A 23614-nucleotide genomic window follows, 5' to 3' on the forward strand; every position below is an offset into this window, starting at 1 on the left:
TGACCGAAAATAAAACGACGCAATTTTCCCACCTTTAAATACCAATGCGGCTGATTCACTGCCACCGCATAGCGCCAATGTTTGGGGAGAGAAATCGGAAAATCGTCATCGGTGGAATTCGTTATGTGACGACTGTGGTGATTCGTCGCTGTGCCCACGACTGTTACCGATACAACAAAGCGCCAAGAATTCACCTCAACCACGGGCAAAGCATTGTTGTTTGGCGGTAGAATGAATGCGATTGTTTGAGGTAAAAAGTTGATTTCTGGTCGGCAGTGTGGAGTAGTTCATTCAGTCCATAGCCAGGCATCAACTGCGAAAGAAGTGAAAGTTTTTTGATGAAATCAATCTTTTATTTACATTACAAACTACGACTTACTTATCTATGCTGACGTAGAAATAGTATATATAATTATATATAATTTTCAAAGATAGTGCTGCAAGGTTTTAAGTTCAATAAAAACACTATTTCATATTTCAAAACGAAAAACTTACCTTTCAATACATACAAGCCTATAAACAACAAGGAAAATTAGACTGAAACCTAAGGATATAATTAATTTTGAAGTGATAAAGTTTCATATAAAATAAATAAAAATGCAAGTGTTGCTGCCTGAGCAGAAGTTGCCTACAACCTTGTCGGACACAGTGAGTGGCATGTTAAAAATCGTCGATGAAATCCAAAGCTTATTAAAGACAGTAAGCATTGAAGATGTAAATATAAACGATCATGCCAACAAAGAACACGTTAAGGAATTGCAGAGCGACAAAAAAAATAAAAGCAATGTTAAACATGATGACAACAACAACAAGAGTAACGACAGCAGAAATTTGAATAGCGCTGCTGCGGAAAGGTAAATATTGCATATAAAATTAGTTGTTAGTACGTATGTATTTACACACACATACAAATAAATTTCATAACGTTGAGAATCAGTGAAAATGGTAGAGAAATTTTTTTTTTTAATTTTTTTTTAATAAATTGTTTTATTTGATTTTTAATAAAAGCATATAGTTCCCGCTAAGACAAAATCCATAAAACTGAAATTTTCTAACTTCGTAACTATTAAAAAAAATATCCTACATTTTCCTTCAAAACTGTAATAATATAATAAAGTGCAAGCTTGATGTCGCTAAAAAATACCGTTGATTTTTTGAGATTTTTTTTTGTCGACGGTGTTGCTCATTTTCTTCCACATAAATCAGATTTTGTTCATGCGTTACCTACATAAATATATGAAAGAAAATGCGCAACACCATCGACAAAAAAAAAATTTCCAAAATCGACGGAAATTCTTAACTACTTGAAACTTGCACTTTATTATACTAAAATTCAATGTGCTATAAAATTGCATACCCAAACAATTCTAAAAGTTTTGAGTAAAAAGTGTTAAATTTTGCTGAAAATTTTATGCTTTTTTTGTAATTTTTGCAAAGTGGGGAAACTTTGAGTTTTATGGATTTTGTTGTAGTGTGAACTATATTTTTATTAAAAATTAATAAAATGTAAGTAAAACAAAATAATTAAATAAAAATGGAAAAAAATCGCTGTACGATTTTCACTGACACTCGCCGCATATCAGATTTTAAGTATTTGTGTGAAAATACATATATGTAAGTATCAGCAATTAATTAAGTATATATTCATTTTTTTTTTTTTATTATAAAACTGAATACAGAAAACTAGTGCAATTATTCGGAGCACCTAGTTGCACGATTATACACTTGTTTAGAAATAATAAAAATTAAACTTCAACTATTTTATAGATTTCTTTATTTATGTTATCACATCTTATCTTGCTTATCACTTGATAAAAATACTACATCTACATACATATGTACGCACGGTAGGTACATATATTGCTCGTTTAATAGAAGAATGGCTTAACACAAAAAAACTTTGAATTCAGTTTTCAACTTGAATTAAGCCAAACAATAATTAAAAACATTCAATACTAAAGATACTCGGAATCATCTATATAGGATAGAGCTGTCACTAAAGCTAAGTACAGTTCAAGGAGTGATTGATTTCTCGTTATAACTGCTAACTAAAGAGAAAAAAGTAAAATTGCAAGAAAGGCAAACTCTCTTCTTGTAGCCAGAGTTGCCATATATCGTCACCATATTTTTGTTATACAACACGGAAAAGCTTTTTTTTGAATCTTGAAGTTCTTCCAGAAAATGAGCGATATGTATATATATTTGTATGTACATATGTCGTGGAACATCGAAACTAGAAAAAAAATTGTGTGTGGTGTGTGTGACACCGCTAAAACGCCAACATTTATTTTAGCATTTTAAACCGGTGACAATCCTCTTCAAGACGCAAAAATAAAATCTCATGGACTTTTAATATTTTTTTTCCTGACTGTGCTATGCATTTTCTTCCATATAAAAGAATTCGAAGTTAACAAATTTTAAATAAAATGAAGAAAACCAGCCAAAACTCATCAAAATATTCCTTAATCAGCTGACTACAAGTTACATACATGGATAGATAGATATGACTTTTCGAATAGTTGGCAACCCGAATGAAAAATATTTTCAAACTAGTGTGTTCATAAAACTCCTTTCTTCGCTCATATTTAAATACACGCGTGTAGATAAAAGAACTAAAATTAAGCTTTCAAACAGGTGGCAACCCTTTTAAAAAGTATCTTGCGCAGATTTTGACATACATATTTCTATTAGCTGATGAATTAAGTTGAACTCAAACTACGTGGCAACCCTCCTAAATATAGTTCGGAATTAAGGTCCTTCCAAAATTTTTTCGATTCCTACACACCTTTAATAATTCATTTAACTTATTAAATAATTTGAATTTAACTTTTTAAAACTGGTGGAAACCCTTTTAAAATACCTCTTTAAAATACATTCTTATAGCTGCATATCTACACTGCGTACGACCCAGGCTTGGTTAGTGCACCGAGCAACATGTGGAAAAAAATTTTTTTTTTCTAAGCAGTCACCCATTGCCAAGTAGACACAAAGCTCAGGAGAACTGCACAAGACAAGTTAATCGATTTTTTCGGAAACCCGTCAAGTGCCAAAAGTGCCATTTAAAGAAAACTAAACAAAAAAATTTTCCTCTTAGGAAAGCAATTCCTTTTGAAGACATTTTTTATTGAAAATAATTATACTTTCGAGTACTTTTATGAAAACAGATAGTTTTTTGTTGTACAAACTAAACGGGTTTTTTTTTTAATTGTTCACCTAATGGATTGCTGAGGTAAACGACTTAATTATTCATTGTTATTGGTTTTATTAGCAAATACAATTTTCGTAGAATTAAAACAGGAATGTCTATTCATTTTAAATTTTAAATTTTTATGAAGAACATAACCCAAAAACTCTAAAAATCATATAAAACTCCTGAAAAGGTCAATTTAACAGCCGTACGGTAATGGCTCCTGGAGAGTTTATGCACTAATAGGTGCGCTTACTTCCAAGCAAGAACATTTCGCTCTTAACTCGTTTTTGTGTTTTTTCTCGCCTGGCGAGTTGCTGCAATAACCGAATCAATTATACCTAATTAAATATACATATGTATACAGTATCAGTATACATCGCAATGAAAATATCGTAAAGAATTAACATAACGGTCCAATTTCACTCAAAAAATTGTATAAAATTCCGTCACTAATTACATGTATGGCAGGGGAACAAAGTGAAGAAATCTAAGATAGGGTGAAAATGAAATTTATATAACCAGCGCACGCATTCATAAAATATATAGTATATGCCGATTCTGTTAAGCTGTTAGAAAGAACAGACATTTTGGGTATAAAAAACCAACTAGCAATGCTGGTCTAATCGACTTTATTCTAACTACATATTTGGTTTAAATGTCAGCAAGCAAGCTGACAGCTTAGTGGCGCCTGCATACAAGGGATATCCAAAAATATTTTGAAACCGATTTTATGTTAGGAATAGAAATTTAAAGTGATAATAATCTTTTCCGTGCATAGATATCTATTTACGTATATATATATACATATTAGACTGCCACAAAAAAAAGTCGCGTTTTTTGCCGGTATTACAAAACTTATTATATTTTTAGACGGCCAACAAAATATTTCGGAAAAGTATTAAGATTTAAGCGAGCTGAACCGATTTGAAAATACCTCGGAAAATAGAGTTTTTTATGAATAAAAATAGTTTCTTAAAGAACTCTTTGAAAAAGGTCCCCTCAGGTGACAAAACAGGTTAGGCTTAAAAAATCTGCATAAAAATATTAAAAAATCTTTTGAACGGATTCGTAATAATGAGATTTCTGATGCTGTTTTTTTTACCTTTTTCAAAGATTGAAACTTAAACAACTGGGCCAAAACTATGACTATATGACTATAACTTGATTTAGACTTATGGGATCTCGCAAAAAAAGTCATTCGTGACCCAATGTTTTATTTTCAAATACCAACACATCTTAATTCAACTTTGAATGATGTTCATCCGACCTTTCTCTTTCATCCTTTGGATGAGCTGAATAGCAAATAAATAAAAAGGGTGAGAAAATACCTTTCCAGTGATACCTCCCAAGTCTAAATCGGAAGAGGTTAGGTTCAGTTATTCAAGTTTTTCTTATATCAATCTTTGAAAAAATTTTAAAAACAGCATCAAAAATCTCCTTATTACGTTTCCGTTCGAAATTTTTTATATTTTTTTTAAATATTTTTATGTAAATTTTTTAAGCGTAAACCGTTTTGTCATTTGAGGGTATTTTTTCAAAAAACATCTTTAAGAAACTATACTTATTTATAAAAAAATCCATTTTTGGATGTATTTTCAAATCGGTCCAGCTAGCTTAAATCTTAATATATTTTCAAAATATTTTGGTGGACGTCTTAAAATATAATAGATTTTATAATTACAATGGAAAAATAGTACCAATTTTTTTTTTGTATGGGGAGTGATGCAGTCTAATACATATATATACGGGTGTAGTAGTGATGCAAAGCCTGTTCGAGCCTGTTCTTGACTTTCAAAAAACCCCTCGTGTTTGCAATATCTGGCTCTCACCTACAGCTGCATTTTTAAAGAACCAAACTACATAACAGATTTTTGCAATTATGTTAAAGCCTTAGAAAGGAAATCTACTGGTTTTTTTGGATTGAAGGAAAGGCTAACTTAATGGTAACCGTCAAAGTTGTAAGTTGTTTTAATGGCAACTAGTTTTGGGTCACCCTGTTGTGAATTTGTATATATCATGTATGTACTTGAACGTATATTTCAACACACTTGCATTTATGCCCACTTGATTTGGCTATTAAAATTAGCCGGCTTGTAGGTGTGAGAATAAGCGCGACTACCTCAATGAACTTTGTTTTCGCGACGCTCCAGTAAATTCGTTGTCAAGGCTAAATGGCGTCATTCGTTGTGGCGCGACAGCTAAATAAACAACAACAAAATAACATTAAACGTTTTATGACTGCGGTCACGCAAGCCAAATGAACTGCTATAAGACCGTTACAACCGTTTTAGCTTAGCTATATAGTACATTAGACGAGTTCAAAAAAATCATTTTTTTAGTCTTCCTTGAAATATATTTAATAAATTCGTGACAGTGAAAAAAGATGTATCTCAAAAGCGCAGCCCTGGATATTAAAATTTATATCTCGTTCATCGCGAATTCCTATTTTCCATATAAATAACACATAATTATTTAAAATTTTGAAATTTCATAATTCGTTTTAAAGTATAGTAAGTATATTTTTGGAGGTGTATACCCAACAATTTTCCAAAAATTCTGAATAAAAGTCTGAAATTTTGATTAGACTATGCTGATTTTTTAGGTAAGCAATTTCATGGCACATTTAATTCTAATGTAAGTGCAAGGCTTGAAGTATTTTTATAATAAATTTCGCTCATTCCGACACGTTGACTCAAAAACGAGTTATGAAATTTCAAAATGGAAATAAAGTAACACCTTTGTTATTAATATTAAAAAAAGAAACTCGCGATGAGCGACCTCTAAATCTTAATACTAAGGGCTGCGCTTTTCACAGGTGTCTTTTTGTTACTATGGCGAAAATATTTCACAAGGGTTTTGAAAAAAAAACAGTCGAGATTTTTTTTGAACCAGTCTAATGTAAAATGTATGGTGTTATGTACAATCATTTGTTTATGTACTCTTACAGTTGAAAAACACGCGACAATAATTAAGAATTATCATTTATGTGCATCGATAAAAGCTCTTAGCTAGCAAGCCAATTTCATTAAAAAAATAGTTCAAAGAAAATGAAAAATAAATTGCTATAAGCAAGCAATTAAAACTGAACTTAAATTGTCAGGCACAATGTGTATGTATGCACATATGTATATACCTACATATGTATATACAGGTGACGCAATGAAACAAGTCAGATTGGTTGGCATGAAGCTTGCAACCGAGCGTGTGACTTTAATTATGGCAATTATGAATGCATAAATATCTAAGCTGTGATATGACACTTTGACGAGTATGAGTGTGGATGTAGGAAGGAAGTCCAAAGCAATAATAGCAATTGCATTATTCTGCAATTAAATTCTTACATATGTACGTAGGCTCATTTATCAGCTAAGTACGCAGATCGATTCCGGTTTTTCACGGAATTTCAAATTCTGCAGTTCGGGCAACACAAAAACTAAATTTAAAATTTTATTTTTACTGAAGCATAATATTCACAGAACTTCCGAGGTTAAGTCGCCCACTCGCTCCATTGTTAACGACATTCCTTTCATTAGCAAATGAAAAAAAAAACGTGTTCTGTTCCCTAACTAGCATAGTCTGTACAGAAGTGGCTGTAACTGCTTAAGACTTTAAAACATCCATCTCCCGGCTTTATACAACATATGGTTCCCTTATGTCTGAAATATAAGTGTGTAAAAATTAAAATTTTGGGAAATCAAGTTTGCAAGTTTTTTTTACGAAACATACGCCCAGTTTGTTGACCGAGTTTTAAAACCGTATAAAACTCGATTTAGTTAAATCTCGATTTATAATATGGCTCTGTTTTCAATGCGGCTAAGCTTTTTCTTTTCTTCTACTTGAAAAGAATTTACCAAATCTGAAAAATATCTACCAATAACTTTTTTAGTTATTTCAATGAAAATTATTTTATAATATTACATGATATTTGAGATCCATTAATATCATCTTCTCAGGTACCTTCAACCAAAAGCGAAAGTGGTGAAACTAAAGCCAATAACGAAACTTCAACTGGAGTTGTTGTAGACATAAAAGCGACTCAAAAAGCCCCTTGGTCATTTTTTTTTTTTGTATTCACAATGTGTTTCAAGTCAATTGCTTTGCTATTTTTGTTTGTTTGTATACGAATATTGTTTGCGATTTAACTAAACCCATAAAAATAATGAACCCTTGATAAATAATATCTAGAAAAATTCGTTTAAATTTCGAGCTTATTACACTGAATTTTTAGAAAATTTTTCGATATGCAGCCCATGGAATTTTTAGTATAGCCAACAGTGTGCACCAGAAAATTCCCGTTGATCATTTTGTCGCAGGACTTTTTTTTATTAAAAAATTCCCATTTATAAAAACTGTCGTTGATTATTTAAATTTTTTCCCGAACAGTCAAGATGTGTAATTACATACCTGTTCATTTTTTTTTTTATTTAAATAATCATTTAAAATATTTAGGCAATCAAAATGGGAATTAGGAAATGAGTTTTGAATAGAGCACGATTTGTTCACCTTTTATCGATATATGTATATATAATGCACCATAATGTATATAAACACGAACGAAGAAAAATTGAGCTTGTGAATGATACGAATTGCAAATGCAATTGTGGCATTCAGAGCTTGAGGTGAAGTATGTTAGGGAAGCATCGTTTACACGACAAATTATTGACTGCACAAATTTAGAGCGAAATTCGGCGAAATTTTAAAGAATTAGCTTTCTGCGAAAAACTGAAAATATGAGAAGTCTCGGTTTAAAGCGTTTAAATCGCAAATTTTCGTTTCGTATTTCGTTTAAAGTATATGATAAACTCTTCTGGTAGGGTACTTTTAAAAGAAAACATTAGTGCATCATTCATCTTCCCTTCTAAATTTTCATAGGCAACCTGTTTCACATCAAAATCTAAGCAGACGCTGCTTCACATTTGTTACCATTTTGCACCAAATCAGTCACTGCTCACTACTCTAAAGCTTTCCATACAACTTTTGCCAAGTATATACATATTTGTTGCACTGGCACGTTGCATGTTTATGTGCACCAATTTTGTGAAATGCATCAAATGTGTGCTCATTTTTTTGCTTATTTTCATTCCTCAAAAAATGCGAATCTTTTACGGCTTATGGCGTTATTGCTGCAGCTGTATGCTTTACGGCTCATAAATGCACATACATATACCTGTATGTATGTATGTGTATGCCTGTTTGCACATAGCTAAGGTGAAAAATCACCAGCGACATTTATGACAACATCAATTATGAACTGATAGTGAAGACCGAAAGTGTGCCAGTATTTAGTTATAAAAATAAAAAAATATTTATGTGCTATTACCAGCGGAAATGTGAAGGAAATGGGCACAAATATTTGTACTGTTTTTTCTAGCTAAAATATTTTCTAAAAATACGCATTTCCATTTGGTTAAAAAATTTTTCATTTGGATCGTAATGGCAATTGGCATGGCTTTAAACCCCTAACAGCATAACAAAGCATGGAAATATGCCAATTACTTAAGCGCAATGTAAAAAAATATTTATGTAGTCTAAACGTTGTACCTGAAAACTTATAACTCTTTAATTAATGAAAGCAACCGCACTCATTGTGCATCCATCGACGCGTATGTGTGTTTAAATATTTGTCCGTTAGTGCATTAAAATCATAAGCACATGCTTACTTAAGAAAACGACTACAGTCCACCAAACAACATGTGCAAAGTTTTAAGAGTCCTCCAAAGCGACAGAGGTCTCGTGTAGTAATCACTCATACGCACCGGATGCCGCCGCATAATTGACGCCAGAAGAGCTTAACAATTTTTCAGTTCAAATTTAAGTATCTCTGTGAAGTGTTTATTGTACAGAACTATTGATATTAGTTTTTACTAAGCATTTCAATAAAAAAAAACTTTGTATTGAATTTTTTTGAACACCAAAAATGCTACTTATAGGCTAGCGAAAAAGGCGCCGCCGGCAAAAACCTTGACTATGACAGAGAAAACTCAATGCAAACAATTGTACATAAATCAGCTAAATTAGCAATGTCAAAACCAAAAGGCCGCTAAGTGCTGATTTTTGTTTCGCAATTTTACGTCCACTTGCTATTAAGCAATTTTCCCCTTTTGCAAGTTTGACCTTGTCAACGAAAACCAAGCGGCAGTGAAATTGTATTTTTAATAAAGATTTTTAGTCATTCTCAAAAATTCTAATACTCATTCGCTTGCCTAATTATCTTGTTGTATGCATAGAAAGTACTCGTAAATAGCTTTCAGGTGTGAAAAATTTAAACAATGACTGACAATTGCCTAGGCGGGTTGTGCAACTCTATGTAATTAACGTGAAAATAATATAAATATACTCGCGAAATAGGTTGCATTAAGTTTAAAGAATTTCATGATTTTCATTTTTGATGCATTCTTAGCGGAAAAATCTCATTCTTTCCTCGCAAAAATATATAATTCTTGAACTGAGTAGGGCCTTGAGTATATCGAGTCTTAGCCGCTAAAAAAACGTGAGTGATTTGAAATTTTCTTTTTGATAGAGAAATATATACATCTAAAGACTCTAGAAGAATTTCTACGTCAGCGGACTCAACGTTTTAGAAAAAAACCCGTTAACTTAACAAAGGCATCATTAAAAAAATAACACGATTTTTTATCCCTTTGTGCCAGATTTTAATAGCGCGAAAAAAGTAAAGTCGGGATCTTTATGCCCTCACCCCCTAGGATTATTCTGTATTGAAAAAATATACCCTTTTTTTTGAATTCAAAAAAAATTAGAGGTCACTCAAAGCGCTCAAAGTTTTCCATGTATTTTATATGGGGAAAAACAACTTTTCGTAGAAATGTTTTGGAATTCCTGAGAATCAATATTTTCCGATCGGAAGACGCTGGCTCTCTTCAGGAGACTCCCAATAACAATATCAAATTTTTTATTCAACCATTTTTTAATACTAAAGGCTATTTATTTATCCCAACATTGCATTTTCTGGCATTTTATGGGGGTTTTGGCAAACCTATAAAATAGAGTTCCTATAAAAAATGGTTAAAGAAATAATTGGTTTTATTATTGGGGATTTTTCTGAAGAAAAGCAGAGTTTTTTGATCGAAAAATATTGATTTCAAGAATTCTATACAATTTCTAATAAAAAGTGCTTTTTCCCCCATATAAAGCACATGGAAAACTTTGAGCACTTTGAGTGACCTCTAAATATTTTTTGTTTTAAAATAAAAAATAGGAGTATATTTTTTTCGATATAGAACAATCCTAGGGGGTGAGAGTATAAAAATTGCGACTTAACTTTTTCACATGCATTTTTGACCACCCCAGTGAACACTCTAGTGTTAATGCACAGTTGATACTGCTATAAAACATGCGCTATTTCCTTCCTGACATACATACCTTCATATTTTCAAGAGAATTCGTAGCCTTAAGAAAATAGGTTCCATTCCTTATTCCCTCATGATCTAAGTGTTATGAAAACTACGAAAATACCAGCACTGAATTCGAATTCCTACGAACAGATTTATTTAAACTACATTCCACGTTTACAAACGGATTCATTGAAAGAATTTTCGTGGATTTCAGGAAAAACTGGACTAAGATGGATTCAATAATAGCCTTTAATTATACGACATACATACATAATACCTATGTAGTATATAAAAAAAGGGTGTGGGAGTGGCTGAGTGGTTAGAGGTGCCTTCTACCACTCCCCAGTACCTGGGTTCGATCCCTAGGCAGCATCTAAATTATAAAAGTAAAATAAAATCTAACAGCGGTCGCCGCTCAGACAATTGCAAACCTCGGAGTGTAAATATTTCTCCGTTCTCATAAAATGGGTTAAAGTTAAATTTTCTGATGTTCAGGAAAGGTATGAAGTTTTCGGCATATCCGAAGATAGCACTTTCTTACTTGCTTCTAGTTGCACAACTCACTTAACTATACGACAACAGAACACTTATTTTTTTTGTTGGAAAACGATCACTTTCGGTGTTCGGGGTTTTAGAGCCTGTTTGTATGCTCTACTAGGGACATTACGCCTTTTTCCTAAACCTTGAGTTTTATTTTTCCCAATCTATGCAAAAGTATTCGAGTTTTGTGACCAGTGAGTAGTGAAGATGAAGAAAGCGACATTGAAAAACGTGTATAAAATCTTTAGCAGGAATGTTCTCTTTCTTTTGCTGAGCCGTTTGTTTGTATTTATAAGTAAATATGTATGAACCCGTGTGCTCGACTGAACTACATATTTGCTACTCTTGTTTCACATTCCGCCGATAAATTTTCTCTTAACGGCCTTAACACAATTTTAAAAATATATGCAATATATCTTCATGGGTATTTGTGTTTATAAAAAACATAAATCGTATTCATGTGACTGACCACATTAAGTGCTATAAAAATTTCATTTTATTTATTTGCAAACTAAATAAATATGATATAGGCCACTTAAATGATTCGTAAAATTTTTAGGGTATAACATATTTTATTTTGAAGGACATATCCCTAGCAAAAGGAGGAAGAACTCTGTAGGACTTTACAGCCAAAATGAAGCTATTTATTTTCTTAATCTGCTAATCGTAGAGTATCCATTGTAATTTTATAAACAAAACATATCGTCACCTGAAGATCGAATTACTTAAAACTTTCACGTGTGTTGATAATATCTTGAAAAATACGAATAAAACAAATTTAATTATAGAATAAAACTTCAGATGTGTATCTACATAGGTATAATTAGTAGGTATGTATGTATGTATTAAAATTATAACTGAAAATTTGAAATATATGCATGATTTTATTGCTTTTGTTGTTGCTGTCATCATTCGTTGTCGTCTAGTGAAAGTGTTGATGATGATTAAATTTGGCCAAAAGCCAAAGGAATTTCGCGCTCAATATTTGTGCGCAAAGCAAACGTATCAACAATGACAAAATAATTTTTTGGTTTGTCTTTGCAAATAAATATTTGGTATTTTATTACCAAAAAAAAACAAAATGTAAGCACATAAAAACATTCATTCTTACACAAATTATTGGTTATATCTGTGCATATGCACATAAATGTTTTCATGGTGCAGCAGTTGGTTCTATAGCATCACATGACTTCATAATTTTTTGGGCTTTTGACCATTTGAATTAAAGCAGCAAAAAATTTCACAAATTACTGCAGTTTCTTTTATTGCCGTCTTGATTATGCTGTTTATCATTTTGGCAATTTAACACCAGTGCCTTTTTTTAATTTTCTGCTGGTTTGAGGCTAACGAACCAAGACACTATGCGGACACTATGCGGGAATTTATTTATAAGATTACTTATAAATAAAAAAAAAACCACATAATCTTTAAGGTTATACTATGTAAGTTGAAAAGAACCCAAAATATTTGCGTCTTTAATACTTGCGGTTTGTTTTCATAATTTTATCAAATGTCAAAAGAAAATAAAATATCTGCTGAACGGGCGGCAAACTTTCAACCTGAGGAATACACTTCTACTCGCTTGTTAGCTAGCTATTTTCAGTGTAAAATTGAATGATATGTACATATGTCTCTTCCAAACGAGAGTTAACTCGTGCTTCCTAAACGGTTAATTGCAGGGTCTGAACTATGAAAATGATAAGAATTTTTCTTCTTTATTGAAGCTGAGAGAAGCCAAGTTCTTCTCCACCCAGTCTTTCCAACGCAGAGGACGCCTTCCTTTTCATCTGTTACCAGTTTCGCGACCCGCGTTGAATACTTTCAGAGCTGGGGAATTTCTGTCCATTCGCTCGACATGGCCAAGCCGCTGTAGTTTAATCGCTGTAAAGCTCGCAGAAGCTTTCTCTCAAAAACTCCGAGAGCCGCCACATCATATATCTTCATTGTTCACGCCATGCCTTCTTCATTCTGTGCCACCTGTTTAAAAAGTTAAAATTCAACACAAAATGTTAATTACAATATTAGAGTCATAATAAAGAGGCTTTGAAACGTTTTAGTTTGTAAATATTTTGAAAAGCATTGCCACCTGTTTCAAAAGTGGAATTTAAATTAATTATTTGCAATCTATGACAAATTTAAAAGAGGTTAAAAAACTTTAGTTTGCACATTTAGAATATTATTGAGGTGTTTTACAAAGGATGCTACCTGTTTAAAAATTAAGTTCAGTTGATTTAAATGAATTATTACAATATGGGTATCAATCGAAATGAACTTGAAAAGGGTTCATTTATAAGGTATATGTAGGAAAGTTGCCGCCTGTTTGAAAAATCTGATTTTATTTGAATTAAGTAAATTAGGTATTGGAATGTTATTATAAAATTATTTATTAATTTGAATGAATTATTATAAAATGTAAATTGATGCCCATTGGTTTTGAAAAGGCTTTATTTCTAAACTACAAATAGAAGGTTGGTTTACTGTTTAAAAGCTCAAATTGGGCTTGAATTTAGGGGAGTAAGCAAGAGAAATTGTATCTGTTACAAAGAGGTTTAAGAAGCTTTTCGTTTGAAAAAGTGTGAAGAAGGCTAAACATATTTGTTAAAAACTCCTATTATAGTTTGCTAAGTTTTCTTGAAGTAATTTTTCTACACCTAATTAACCCGCAGAAACTTCATACAGTCAGCGAAGCGGTTAATCGCAATCTAGTTCTCTATAACTCTTATACCAAAATATAGGCACTTTATCCGGGGAAGTCCTTATAAAAATCCCGGTTATCAGAACGCTTAGGGTTTAGGGAAACATTTGAGGCTTATATACAAAAAAAGTAAGTGCGCCTGGACCACACTTGAGAAGTAAAACTTACATTACACATCTAGTTCGTCAAAGTGAGTCAAAAGTTTAATTAGCAATAGCTTAAAAAAAAAATGAAATCTTGCCAAACCATCTGGCACACTTTAAATGCACCGCAAATCAATGAAATTACCAAGTACAACATTTCAAATTTAAGACGCCCGCAGAGACATTTTAGTGATTCAATCCCGGTCTGTCTTTTGAAATAAAAACTTTGCGATATTCTTACATTTTTAAGACCGATATTGAAAATCGACAAAGCCTCAGTAGGCTTTCACTATTTTTAGTGCTTTAAAGCTCTTAAAGGATCATGACGAAACTGTTTCGTGAGATTCCGCTAGTGGGAAACGCGGTGTTACTTTGTATTGGAACCTTCTTAAAACTTATGAGGTGTTCAAAGCTGCCGCTCGCTTTATGTTTCCTAAAGCAAGGAATGTTTCACCTTCAGCCACTACAGTTAAAACTGGTTATACGGGCCTATACTTCCTGAACTACATACATGTACATATGTATGTATGTATATCTAAGTAACGTGTGCTCCATTAAATCCTCGCCAATAAAAATATATTTACGCTCACCCGAAAATATAAATGAATGAAGTGCCCCTAATTTTTAGTTCTGTTTGGGTAAAAACAGATAACTTTGTGAAAAATAAATAAAAAATTAAATCCGACAACAGAGCCATAAATCTATTCAAAATGTATTTTTTTGTGTAAGGAACTGCGTACAAATATACATAACTAAATAAGTACCTGAAAAGCATATTGTCTCTCTATACACAGAAATAAACAAAATAAACTCAGTGACGTCAGCTAGCGAAGTAAACTCAAAAATATAAAAAGGAATGATGGAATACCAGAGAAAAATTGTGAATAATTCACTTTTCATTCAAAAATCCTCCCTCTTCAAAAGAGGCATAAATAGCCAATGTTACATTTCTCTTTCTGCTAAAAAAAGAAGCAATCGAAGGTGTAAACAACTCAATTTATATACGCATATGTGTATGTATATTAGGGTGCATCACAACAGAATTGCGGTTTGCCACCAATTTGAAAATACCTTCAAAAATGTAATTATTTTCATTCCGGTGACAAAACTTTTTACCATTATTATACAGACCTTCTTCTCTTAAACTTCTCTATCATCTCCAAAAAATGTTGCCTTTCCCCAGTGCAAAATGTTACATTCAACCCTATAAAAAGGCATGTTTTTGCCTTCTTGTCCTCGTTCCGCTCACGCATTTTATAATACATATTGTCGTTTCAAGCAACCACCTGATTTTCAGGGCGACCATCTCCCCTGACAAAGCTTCACAGGGCAGAGAATGTGCCTTTTTTGCCTCACAATAGTGTGGAATTTTAAGAAACGAACACAGAAATTTCTCACCCTTTGCCCTCAATTTACATAGAATCGAACGCGAAAAGAGAAGGGGGCAATCAAAAGGCAACACATTTTGGAAACGAAATCCCGATTAGACAAAATATTTTTAAAAACTAAATTTAATTATAAATTAAATTTTTCTGAGGTATTTGCAAATAGGTCCAGCTCACGTAAATCTTAATCTTTTTTCCGAAATATTTTGGCAGAGATCCTAAAGGATAATAGATTTTATATTTCCAATGGAAAAATAGTACCGACTTTTGTATGGACAGTGCATGCATCCTAATGTACACATGTAGGCACTCAAGTAAGTATATTTTTATACGCTTGCAAATGATAATTACTATGTGGCAGGAAAACAATGTAAATTAAAGCTCCAGAATTTGGTAGTTTTGGGTTTACGAAAAGATATTTTAAATTTTTGTTTATAATTTTTCCTAAGCACTATTTATTTGTTTACACAAGCTTCTTTCGGCATGCATACATATTTTGCATACCTTCGAAAATAGTCTTAATGAAGCTTTAAATATAGACTAGTATTGGCTGTGTAAACTGTTTTATTTATCGTTGGTTTAGTTGCTTTGTATGTACATATATATGTATTTGATTTCCATTTCTACGTCATATACTTATGTGGTAAACATTTAATGGCGCCGTAGTTTCTTCCCACGCATTAAACGTCATTCTTTGACCACATGATTTTTCGCAATGAATTATTTGTATTTTTTGTTTATTTTTTCGATAGCCTGATTAGTTTCGGTGTTTTTGTTGGATTTTTTTTTGCCAGCGACACTATTTATTCGAATCATTATTCGCATAGGAAAATATTTTTTTATTAATTTTTCGTTTCCCGAAATGAACACGAGTTCTACATATATACAAACATATATATGTGGTTATTATTATAATATAAGCCCTATGTGGAAAACTAATGAGCACAAGTTAGAAAGACAGCGCCTACGTAGCCACACCCCTATGGACGAACCCTATAGAAGCTGCACGTTTCTTGGGTATTCGGTTAGTTGAGCTTGACGACAACGATCGAGAGACTAGCCGATCTGGGCGGGGTTGTTATAGCCGCTAAAACAACAACAACAACGAGCAACAGAGGCTTCCTCGAAGATCTCTTTAGTCGGATGAGAAAGAGAGGCCTCTAATTCAAATTTATTTTAAATTTTATAGACTTTCTGAGGTAAACCGTAGATATGTACCAATTGACGAAAAATCGATTGTCGATTCTCGAATTTTTTGAATCGATTTACTGATCGAACCGGAAATTAAAAATCGACAAAAATGGGATCGGAAAGGCTCGATTATTCGATCTTCGATTTGATCGATTTAAAAACGGCATCTCTAGTGCGTATCAGATAAATTGCTGACGAATACTTAAGGGCCTTGTTAATAATGAAAAGCATCGAAAACATCGAATATATCACTTTCAAAAGCCGTTTTAATGGTAGTCCTCTTCTCGTGGGGAATCTGAATATTAAACAAGTGGCTTATAGCCCTTCTTCCCAAAACACAAATATACATATGTGCGTATGTATGCATGTACGTATGTATTTAAGAAATGAACTTGTTTACTGTCAGGTTCTATTAATAAACGGTTGTGTTTTCACCAAGTTTCGAAAGGTTGTTTTTGCTAGGAACACATTTATGTCCATTATACACCACTTTTAGTAAGTAAACATGTATTCACATATGTTGATCTATGAATTCGTGGACGATATATATATATATTTTTTGTATTTGTAACTCTTTGGCACCAAGCCGATTTGAATTGCAGTCAACAAATTATTTGACACTATGAACCCAAACAAAAATATACGCTGAGATATTTTGTTTACAAGCCATTAAAAATTATTTCATTCAAATGATACGAGGAGGAATTTTTCTGAAAAGAGTATATATGTATTATATGGGAAAAGACACACAGTGAATGTATTAATGAAATCGTTAAATCGTTCAGATTTTTGTCTTAGAATATTTTTTTAATATGTATGTAGCCAACAACATTTCCACGACAATCCGTTGGATTAACTTTTCTCTTTTCCCTCTCTTCTTCCAGTTCGTTGCACACTTGCCACCACTCACACACCCCGTTTCCAGGCATATCACAATTGCTGCCCAGTCTTTATCTGTGCGGTGCAGGCGTTGCAATGCCCATGGTGCTCGATCAACTGCAGGTGCGTTTCATCATTAACGTAGCACCAGAGTTGCCCGACACTCCGCTCTCCAGCGTCACCAAGCCACTCTACTTGCGCATCAATGTCTACGATCGGCCCGACTCTGACCTTTCAGTGCACTTTGACGAGGTAGCCGATATGATTGAGGAGGTGCGTCAGCTGGGCGGCAAATCGCTGGTACACTGCGTGGCGGGTGTAAGCCGATCGGCTACGCTATGCTTGGCATATTTGATGAAGTATGGCGGTATGACGCTTCGTACCGCTTACCACCACGTCAAGGCCATTCGTCCACAGATACGGCCGAACACAGGATTTTTCCAACAGCTGCGCCGCTATGAGGAGCAGTTAAGAGGCACTTGCTCGGTCCAGATGGTCTACTACGAATCGTTGAATAAGGAGATACCGGACGTTTATGAGCCAGAGTATCGCGCAATGGAGGAGTTCTATCAACGTCAGCGCAAGGCACTGAAGCGACATTGAGTGAGATGTGGGTGTAGTAGTATGAATGTGGGCGTTGAAAAAAAAAAATTAATTCCAAAGGGTAGATTTACGTATGTATATAAGCGATTAGGGGTTTGAANTAAATAAATTCCAAAGGGTAGATTTACGTATGTATATAAGCGATTAGGGGTTTGAAAAAATATGTATGACTGTATATTGATCGTGCTACGAAAGTATACGATTTTATGATGAAGTATTGAAGTGCCTTAGGCTCAAATAGTTCTTGGTTATGTAACGTAATGTAACTAGTTAGTTGAGTAGTTGTAATGTTTCTTTATATGTAGTAGTTCCTAGTTGAACGTATTTATATGGGCAATCGTTCCCACGCATGTCCTTATTCTATTTATGTCTACATATAATGTAGTTAAAATAGCTTTTTATTTGCTGAATTGACTACATATAGTATTGTAAAGATACTCGCATAAATATTGCTTTGTAAAAATTTTAGAATATCTAAAAAATATAAAAACATTCATGTATACAAATTTTCTTCCTCGCCTTTTCTTATCGAAACACAGGTAAGTCTATTTTCAACCATTAAATAAAATACCACCATTTAGAGGAAACTACTCAATACGAGGACAGGTTTATGATAGCTTTTTGATCAGTTTGAACACAATTGCATACTCAGTCTGATGATGGAGGGTCTAAAATGCGATTGGAATTTAAAACAGTTAATCATTTCATCCCTCTTCATGATCGCACTCTTATATTTCGTATTAGTATTTGCGTTGAGTTCAGAGTTTTCGAGAGAACTATTCTACACAAGATCGCGTGGGGTTACTAAAAGGATTGGAGCGCACTCTGGACAACGTGAGCAACTCATGTGCGAGATACGGTAACCAATCCGAGTTCAGCCTTGTGTCACGGAAGAAAGAGAGGAAGCTTCGGTTGAGCCACTCCGACTTTTTCGGCTTAAAGGCTAACTGAAGTTTGCAGCGTTTGTTCGGCAGTAGGTGCGGCTGCAAGCGGGCGTCTGGATTGGAGCAAACGGCTCGCTATATAAACGTGTATTCGGTTGATAAACAACCTCCCTCCCAGTATTGGGTTGTGCGCTGGGTTTGGGACCCGCCACGTGAAAACTCCCTCCAGTGAAGAAGCAAAATAAAGCCTCTGATGAGACTCCCCTTTTGATGACTGCTCACAGCAAAAGTTTAAAGGACTACCGTTTTAAGGACCCTTAATGGGAAAGGTGGCTGTGCCCGGCTGGTTGCTGTCCTCGTAAAGACCAAAGCTGACATCATCGCCATCCAAGAAATGGATTGGATAGGGAAAGGCATAGTGTTGTTCCGGTACGAGTAACTACGAGTAAATACTCGATACTTTTTCCGAGTACTGAATACTTTTTGTACTCGAATCCTTCATGCAAGTACTCAAATAGGTATCGAGTACGCGGTTAAGGGATTTACTTGCTTTACCATATTTTTCAGAAATTTGATTTTGATAATACATGAATCATGCTGTGGTGCTTTTGGCAACATGTTTTCATGACAGCTTGGCAGCATTGTCAGTGAAAATGAACATGTATTTTGTATGACAGTGCTAGAAAGTGAGGATAAAGGAAAGCAAGGAAGGGATTTTAGAGATTTTCGGGGTTCTCAGGACTTATCGATAAAATAATCGATATTTTTATTGGTTTTGTTATCGATATTTGTCGATTGTTTGTCGATTTATTTATCGAAATTTTTATCGATATTGTTGTCAATTTTGCTATCGATATTTTCGGAACTTATCGATATAACAATCAATATTTTTATCGGTTTTTATTATCGGGTTTGTAATCGATATTTTTAACTATTTTGTTGGTGATACTTTTTATCGATTTTGTTATCGATATTTTGATCCATTTTGTTATCGATATTTATCGATTTTGTTATCGACATTTTTCGATTTTGTTATGGATATTTTTATCGTTTTTGTTATGGATATTTATCGACTTTGTTATCGATATTTATCGATTTTGTTATGGATATGTTTATCGTTTTTGTTATCTATATTTATAGTTTTTTTTTAATCGATATTTATCGATTTTGTTATCGATATTTAATCGATTTTGTTATCGATATTTTTATAGATATTTTATCGATATTCTAATCGATTTTGGTTACAGATTTGTTATCGATTATTTATATATTTTTTTATCGATATTTTTGTCGATTTTTTAATCGGTTTTGCTACTAGTATTACTATCGATTTTGTCGAGAATCGAGAATTTGTTGTCGATTTTGTTATCGATATTTTTATCGGTTTTGTTATTGATATTTTGTTGGGTGTTACTATCGATTTTGTTATTGATAGAGTATAAAGATAAAAATGAAGATAAAGGAAAACTGAATAACAGAAATGTAGTTACAACGAACAGGGGGTGTAGGTATGGATCTTGATAGAAAAGACGAAAATTGTAACCTTAAGCAAAAGCAGATGTGTGTATCTACGTACATATGTACATATATTGGTCATGAGATAAAATAGATCTGCAACGTACGGAAGTTTCACTTCTCCAGTGTTGCCCAGGCGCACCTTCTTTTTTTATAATTTTGGAAATGCGCATTTATATGCAGTTAATTACACCGAGCGGCAAAAACAAAAAAATTCAAAACATACGAAGCAATCAACATACTCAAGAAACTATGGGCTAATAAACCTGCGTTTTTAGTTTTTCACTCTGACGTCATAATTTTTTTAAAAGGTCTTTATAATTTCAAAGACATCGTTAGTTTTTAAAATTATCTAAAAAATTCAGTGCACTGTAGAATACAAATATGTGTACCAAATGAAAAAAACTTGTGCAAAATTTAACAAAAGTTTAAATTTTTTGGTGCACAAGGGCGAATAGGTAACTATTGAAAATGCCCTTTAAATCAATTTTATTTTTTTTAGGCAAATACATTTAAAAGGACGTTATTCGGGGTTGTTGTCGTGTTTATATTAGTCCATAACATATAATTTTTTCAAAAATAAACATTGGAACATCTCAAGTATAATCAAGCATAAAATTTTAAAAGGACATTTTCAATACGTACCCATCCTTATGCATCAAAAAATTTAATCTGTTTTAGCTCTACAGAATTTTCTCTTTAACTTGATACCCATACTGGTTTTCTATTTAAGTACATTGCACTCAATTTTTTAAATAATTTTTTAAATTGATTATATTTTTAATATATCAAAGACCTTTTAAAAAATCCTGACACCAGGGAGCAAAACTAAAACCGCAATTTTACTATATTTAGTTGGACTCGTTAGTTTTTCCATTGCACCACAACTACTTAGTCGGCGCTATTAAGTGGGTGTAGAGTGCACACGTCCATACATCTTCATGTAAATACATATGTATTCCAAGCGAGCGCCAAATAAGTCGGCGGCCGATAGAGTCTGTGGTGTGCGATGGTTCTAATAGCTGTATCCTTACAGCTATTGCGCGTGCTGCAACACCCAGTCTACCTTTTCATAATTTTTTATGCCGACAATTTCTCTACTGCTATGTTTGGCTTTGCTTTGTTTACAGGTGCTATAGGGGGTCAAAGGTCAGATCTTCGAATAATTAAAAAACTTGTATTTCAAAAACTGTTGAACTGAATTTTAAGTGCTATAAGGACCGGTAATATAAGCTTGCACAAAGAAAGTTTTCTATATACCGTTTAAATAAGAGCAAAAGGAAGACCACGACCATATTTTTACTTCTTTAGTTGTTTACATACAATAATTAAAAATATTTTTTTTACCAAAGGTCCTATTTCGAACTTCGAAAGACGGAGAAGTTACTTTTTTTACTTATGACTGAATCTCTTGAAAACAATTGGTTTGGTCCAATACCCAAAAAAAAGTTGATTTTGCCGTATATTGTAATTATACCAGTTCTTCGTAGAAAAAAGTAAACTACCGTGCAGGGAAAGTAGCTAGATGTGAACTAGAATGCTACCAGTTCGCGTTTTAGCCCAACTAGTTCACGTTCTATCCTTTTTCAATGCTAGCGACTGGTATTTTTATCATGGCGATGTCCTACGAGATCTCAATTGTCAGGCTATGCATCAGCATCTGCTAGCAGAAACCCTGCAGAACAAAATTATCAATTGATAAAAAATAACATACTTGCAGTTCGCTTTTTGTGGGATTTCTATAAAATATATAACCTGTAGTTAGCTGCAAAAAGCTAACTTGAAACAAGTGGACAAGTTATGCAGGAGTAAAGCTCGAGATTGTTTTCTTTAAACGCGTTTCTATTTAAATATCTTGCATTTCGCAAATACTTTTTCGAATTGAGGACAAATAAAAGGAAGATCGAAATTTCATATTATCATTTTGAAGTTATGTCTGACGTAGTTCTAATATGGGATCACCTACAGCAGAATATGGAAACAAATATGAAATGTAGTAAAATAAAGTATAAAAAAAAAAATTAAAATAAAAAAAAATATTTTGTTTTTCCTATTGATATTTTATGTCCAAAAGTAGTTAGTTACATCAAATGCAGAGGTAACCACTCTTAACTACATCTAATGCAGAGGTAAACCACCCTTGACTATTTCGCGGCCATCGCCATACAAATATAGTTAGCTTTCGTTAAAGAAAATATACAGATAATAAGTGACTTTTAGCTCCTTCTTAATCAACTTTAAGTTAGCTTATAGTTAGATACATTTCCTGCAGGGAATGCCAGTTGATGAGATAGTCTGCTAATTCATCCCCCGTGAAAGGCATACATATTCCATTTTGCTAGCGGCGCTGCAACAGTCGCAATGGTCGACAGAGCAAAGCACTGACGTGGTATTCCCGAGGTCCGAGATGCAAGTTCTGGCGCAAGGAAATTTTTTTTAATTTAATTTTTTATTTGTATTTATTTATTTTTTTATTTAGGGTTTTTATTGTAATTTTTGTATGTTTTTTCTGCAATGAAATTCGATTTTCAAATTTGTTATTTATATTTAAAAAGAAATAACTATATTGACTTACATTGATTTAATTTGAAAATTCTTAGCCACCTCCAAGCGGACTCGCAGTTGCGATCTCAGAACCAGAACCGGTAGTCTTCACGCAACGCCAGAGCTGACATTTGTAAGAAAAGGGTAATTGCGTTGAACTGGTAGGCCACTGCTTTAGTGCATACTAGTTAATGAACTAGTGTTTTTACAGACTGGTTTGGCTTTTCACTGCAGGGTACTTACATTGGTTCTTCACTCTGCTAAATCAAATTTTATTTGTACTGTAGCAAATTTAACCGGATATGATCAGAGGCCGTGCATACTTTTAGGCGCCTAGCTCTGAAATATATTTAGCTTTAAATTGTTATTTCTTTATTTGATTTGCATATTCTTATGTACAAACTCGCTTGCAAATGTAAATTTTACATAAACACAGACATACATACGTATATACATTATTTTTTATTGTATATATACAGTAAATAGCTAACACAGCTCGCTTTGCTACACTCTCAAAATGTGAATGGCATATAAACATACATGGGTTAGTTCAGTTTTTAGTTTTTCATTATTTAGATTTTAAATTTTGTCTTAAATGACCATTTGAATAGTTTTGACAGTGTTTCCCATGCAAACAAAAGTTATTATTTTCCAAATTATTTCAACCATGATAAAATCATAGCAAGGTAAAAC

The 23614-nt window shown here is 33.1% G+C and overlaps 1 protein-coding gene across 1 annotated transcript; it reads left to right on the forward strand.

Annotated features, from left to right (window-relative positions):
• The first annotated feature begins 276 nt into the window (after window positions 1–276).
• Window positions 277–18065, forward strand: LOC108377431 (dual specificity protein phosphatase 18-like). Its single transcript, XM_017633702.1, has 2 exons — window positions 277–854; window positions 17381–18065. Exons 1-2 carry the CDS (start codon window positions 598–600, stop codon window positions 17976–17978), a joined length of 855 nt encoding a protein of 284 aa, XP_017489191.1. The 5' UTR covers window positions 277–597; the 3' UTR covers window positions 17979–18065.
• Window positions 18066–23614: the final 5549 nt, after the last annotated feature.

This window comes from Rhagoletis zephyria, unplaced genomic scaffold (genome assembly GCF_001687245.7).
Source record: "Rhagoletis zephyria isolate East Lansing unplaced genomic scaffold, Rhagoletis_zephyria_1.1 Rzeph_scaffold_00106, whole genome shotgun sequence".
Taxonomy (NCBI): domain Eukaryota; kingdom Metazoa; phylum Arthropoda; class Insecta; order Diptera; family Tephritidae; genus Rhagoletis; species Rhagoletis zephyria.

Coding starts and splice junctions, on each gene's coding strand:
- LOC108377431 (XM_017633702.1), top strand. CDS start 598: ATGCAAGTGTTGCTGCCTGAGCAGAAGTTGCCTACAACCTTGTCGGAC. Junction 855..17,380: donor AATAGCGCTGCTGCGGAAAG/GTAAATATTGCA, acceptor CTCTTCTTCCAG/TTCGTTGCACACTTGCCACC.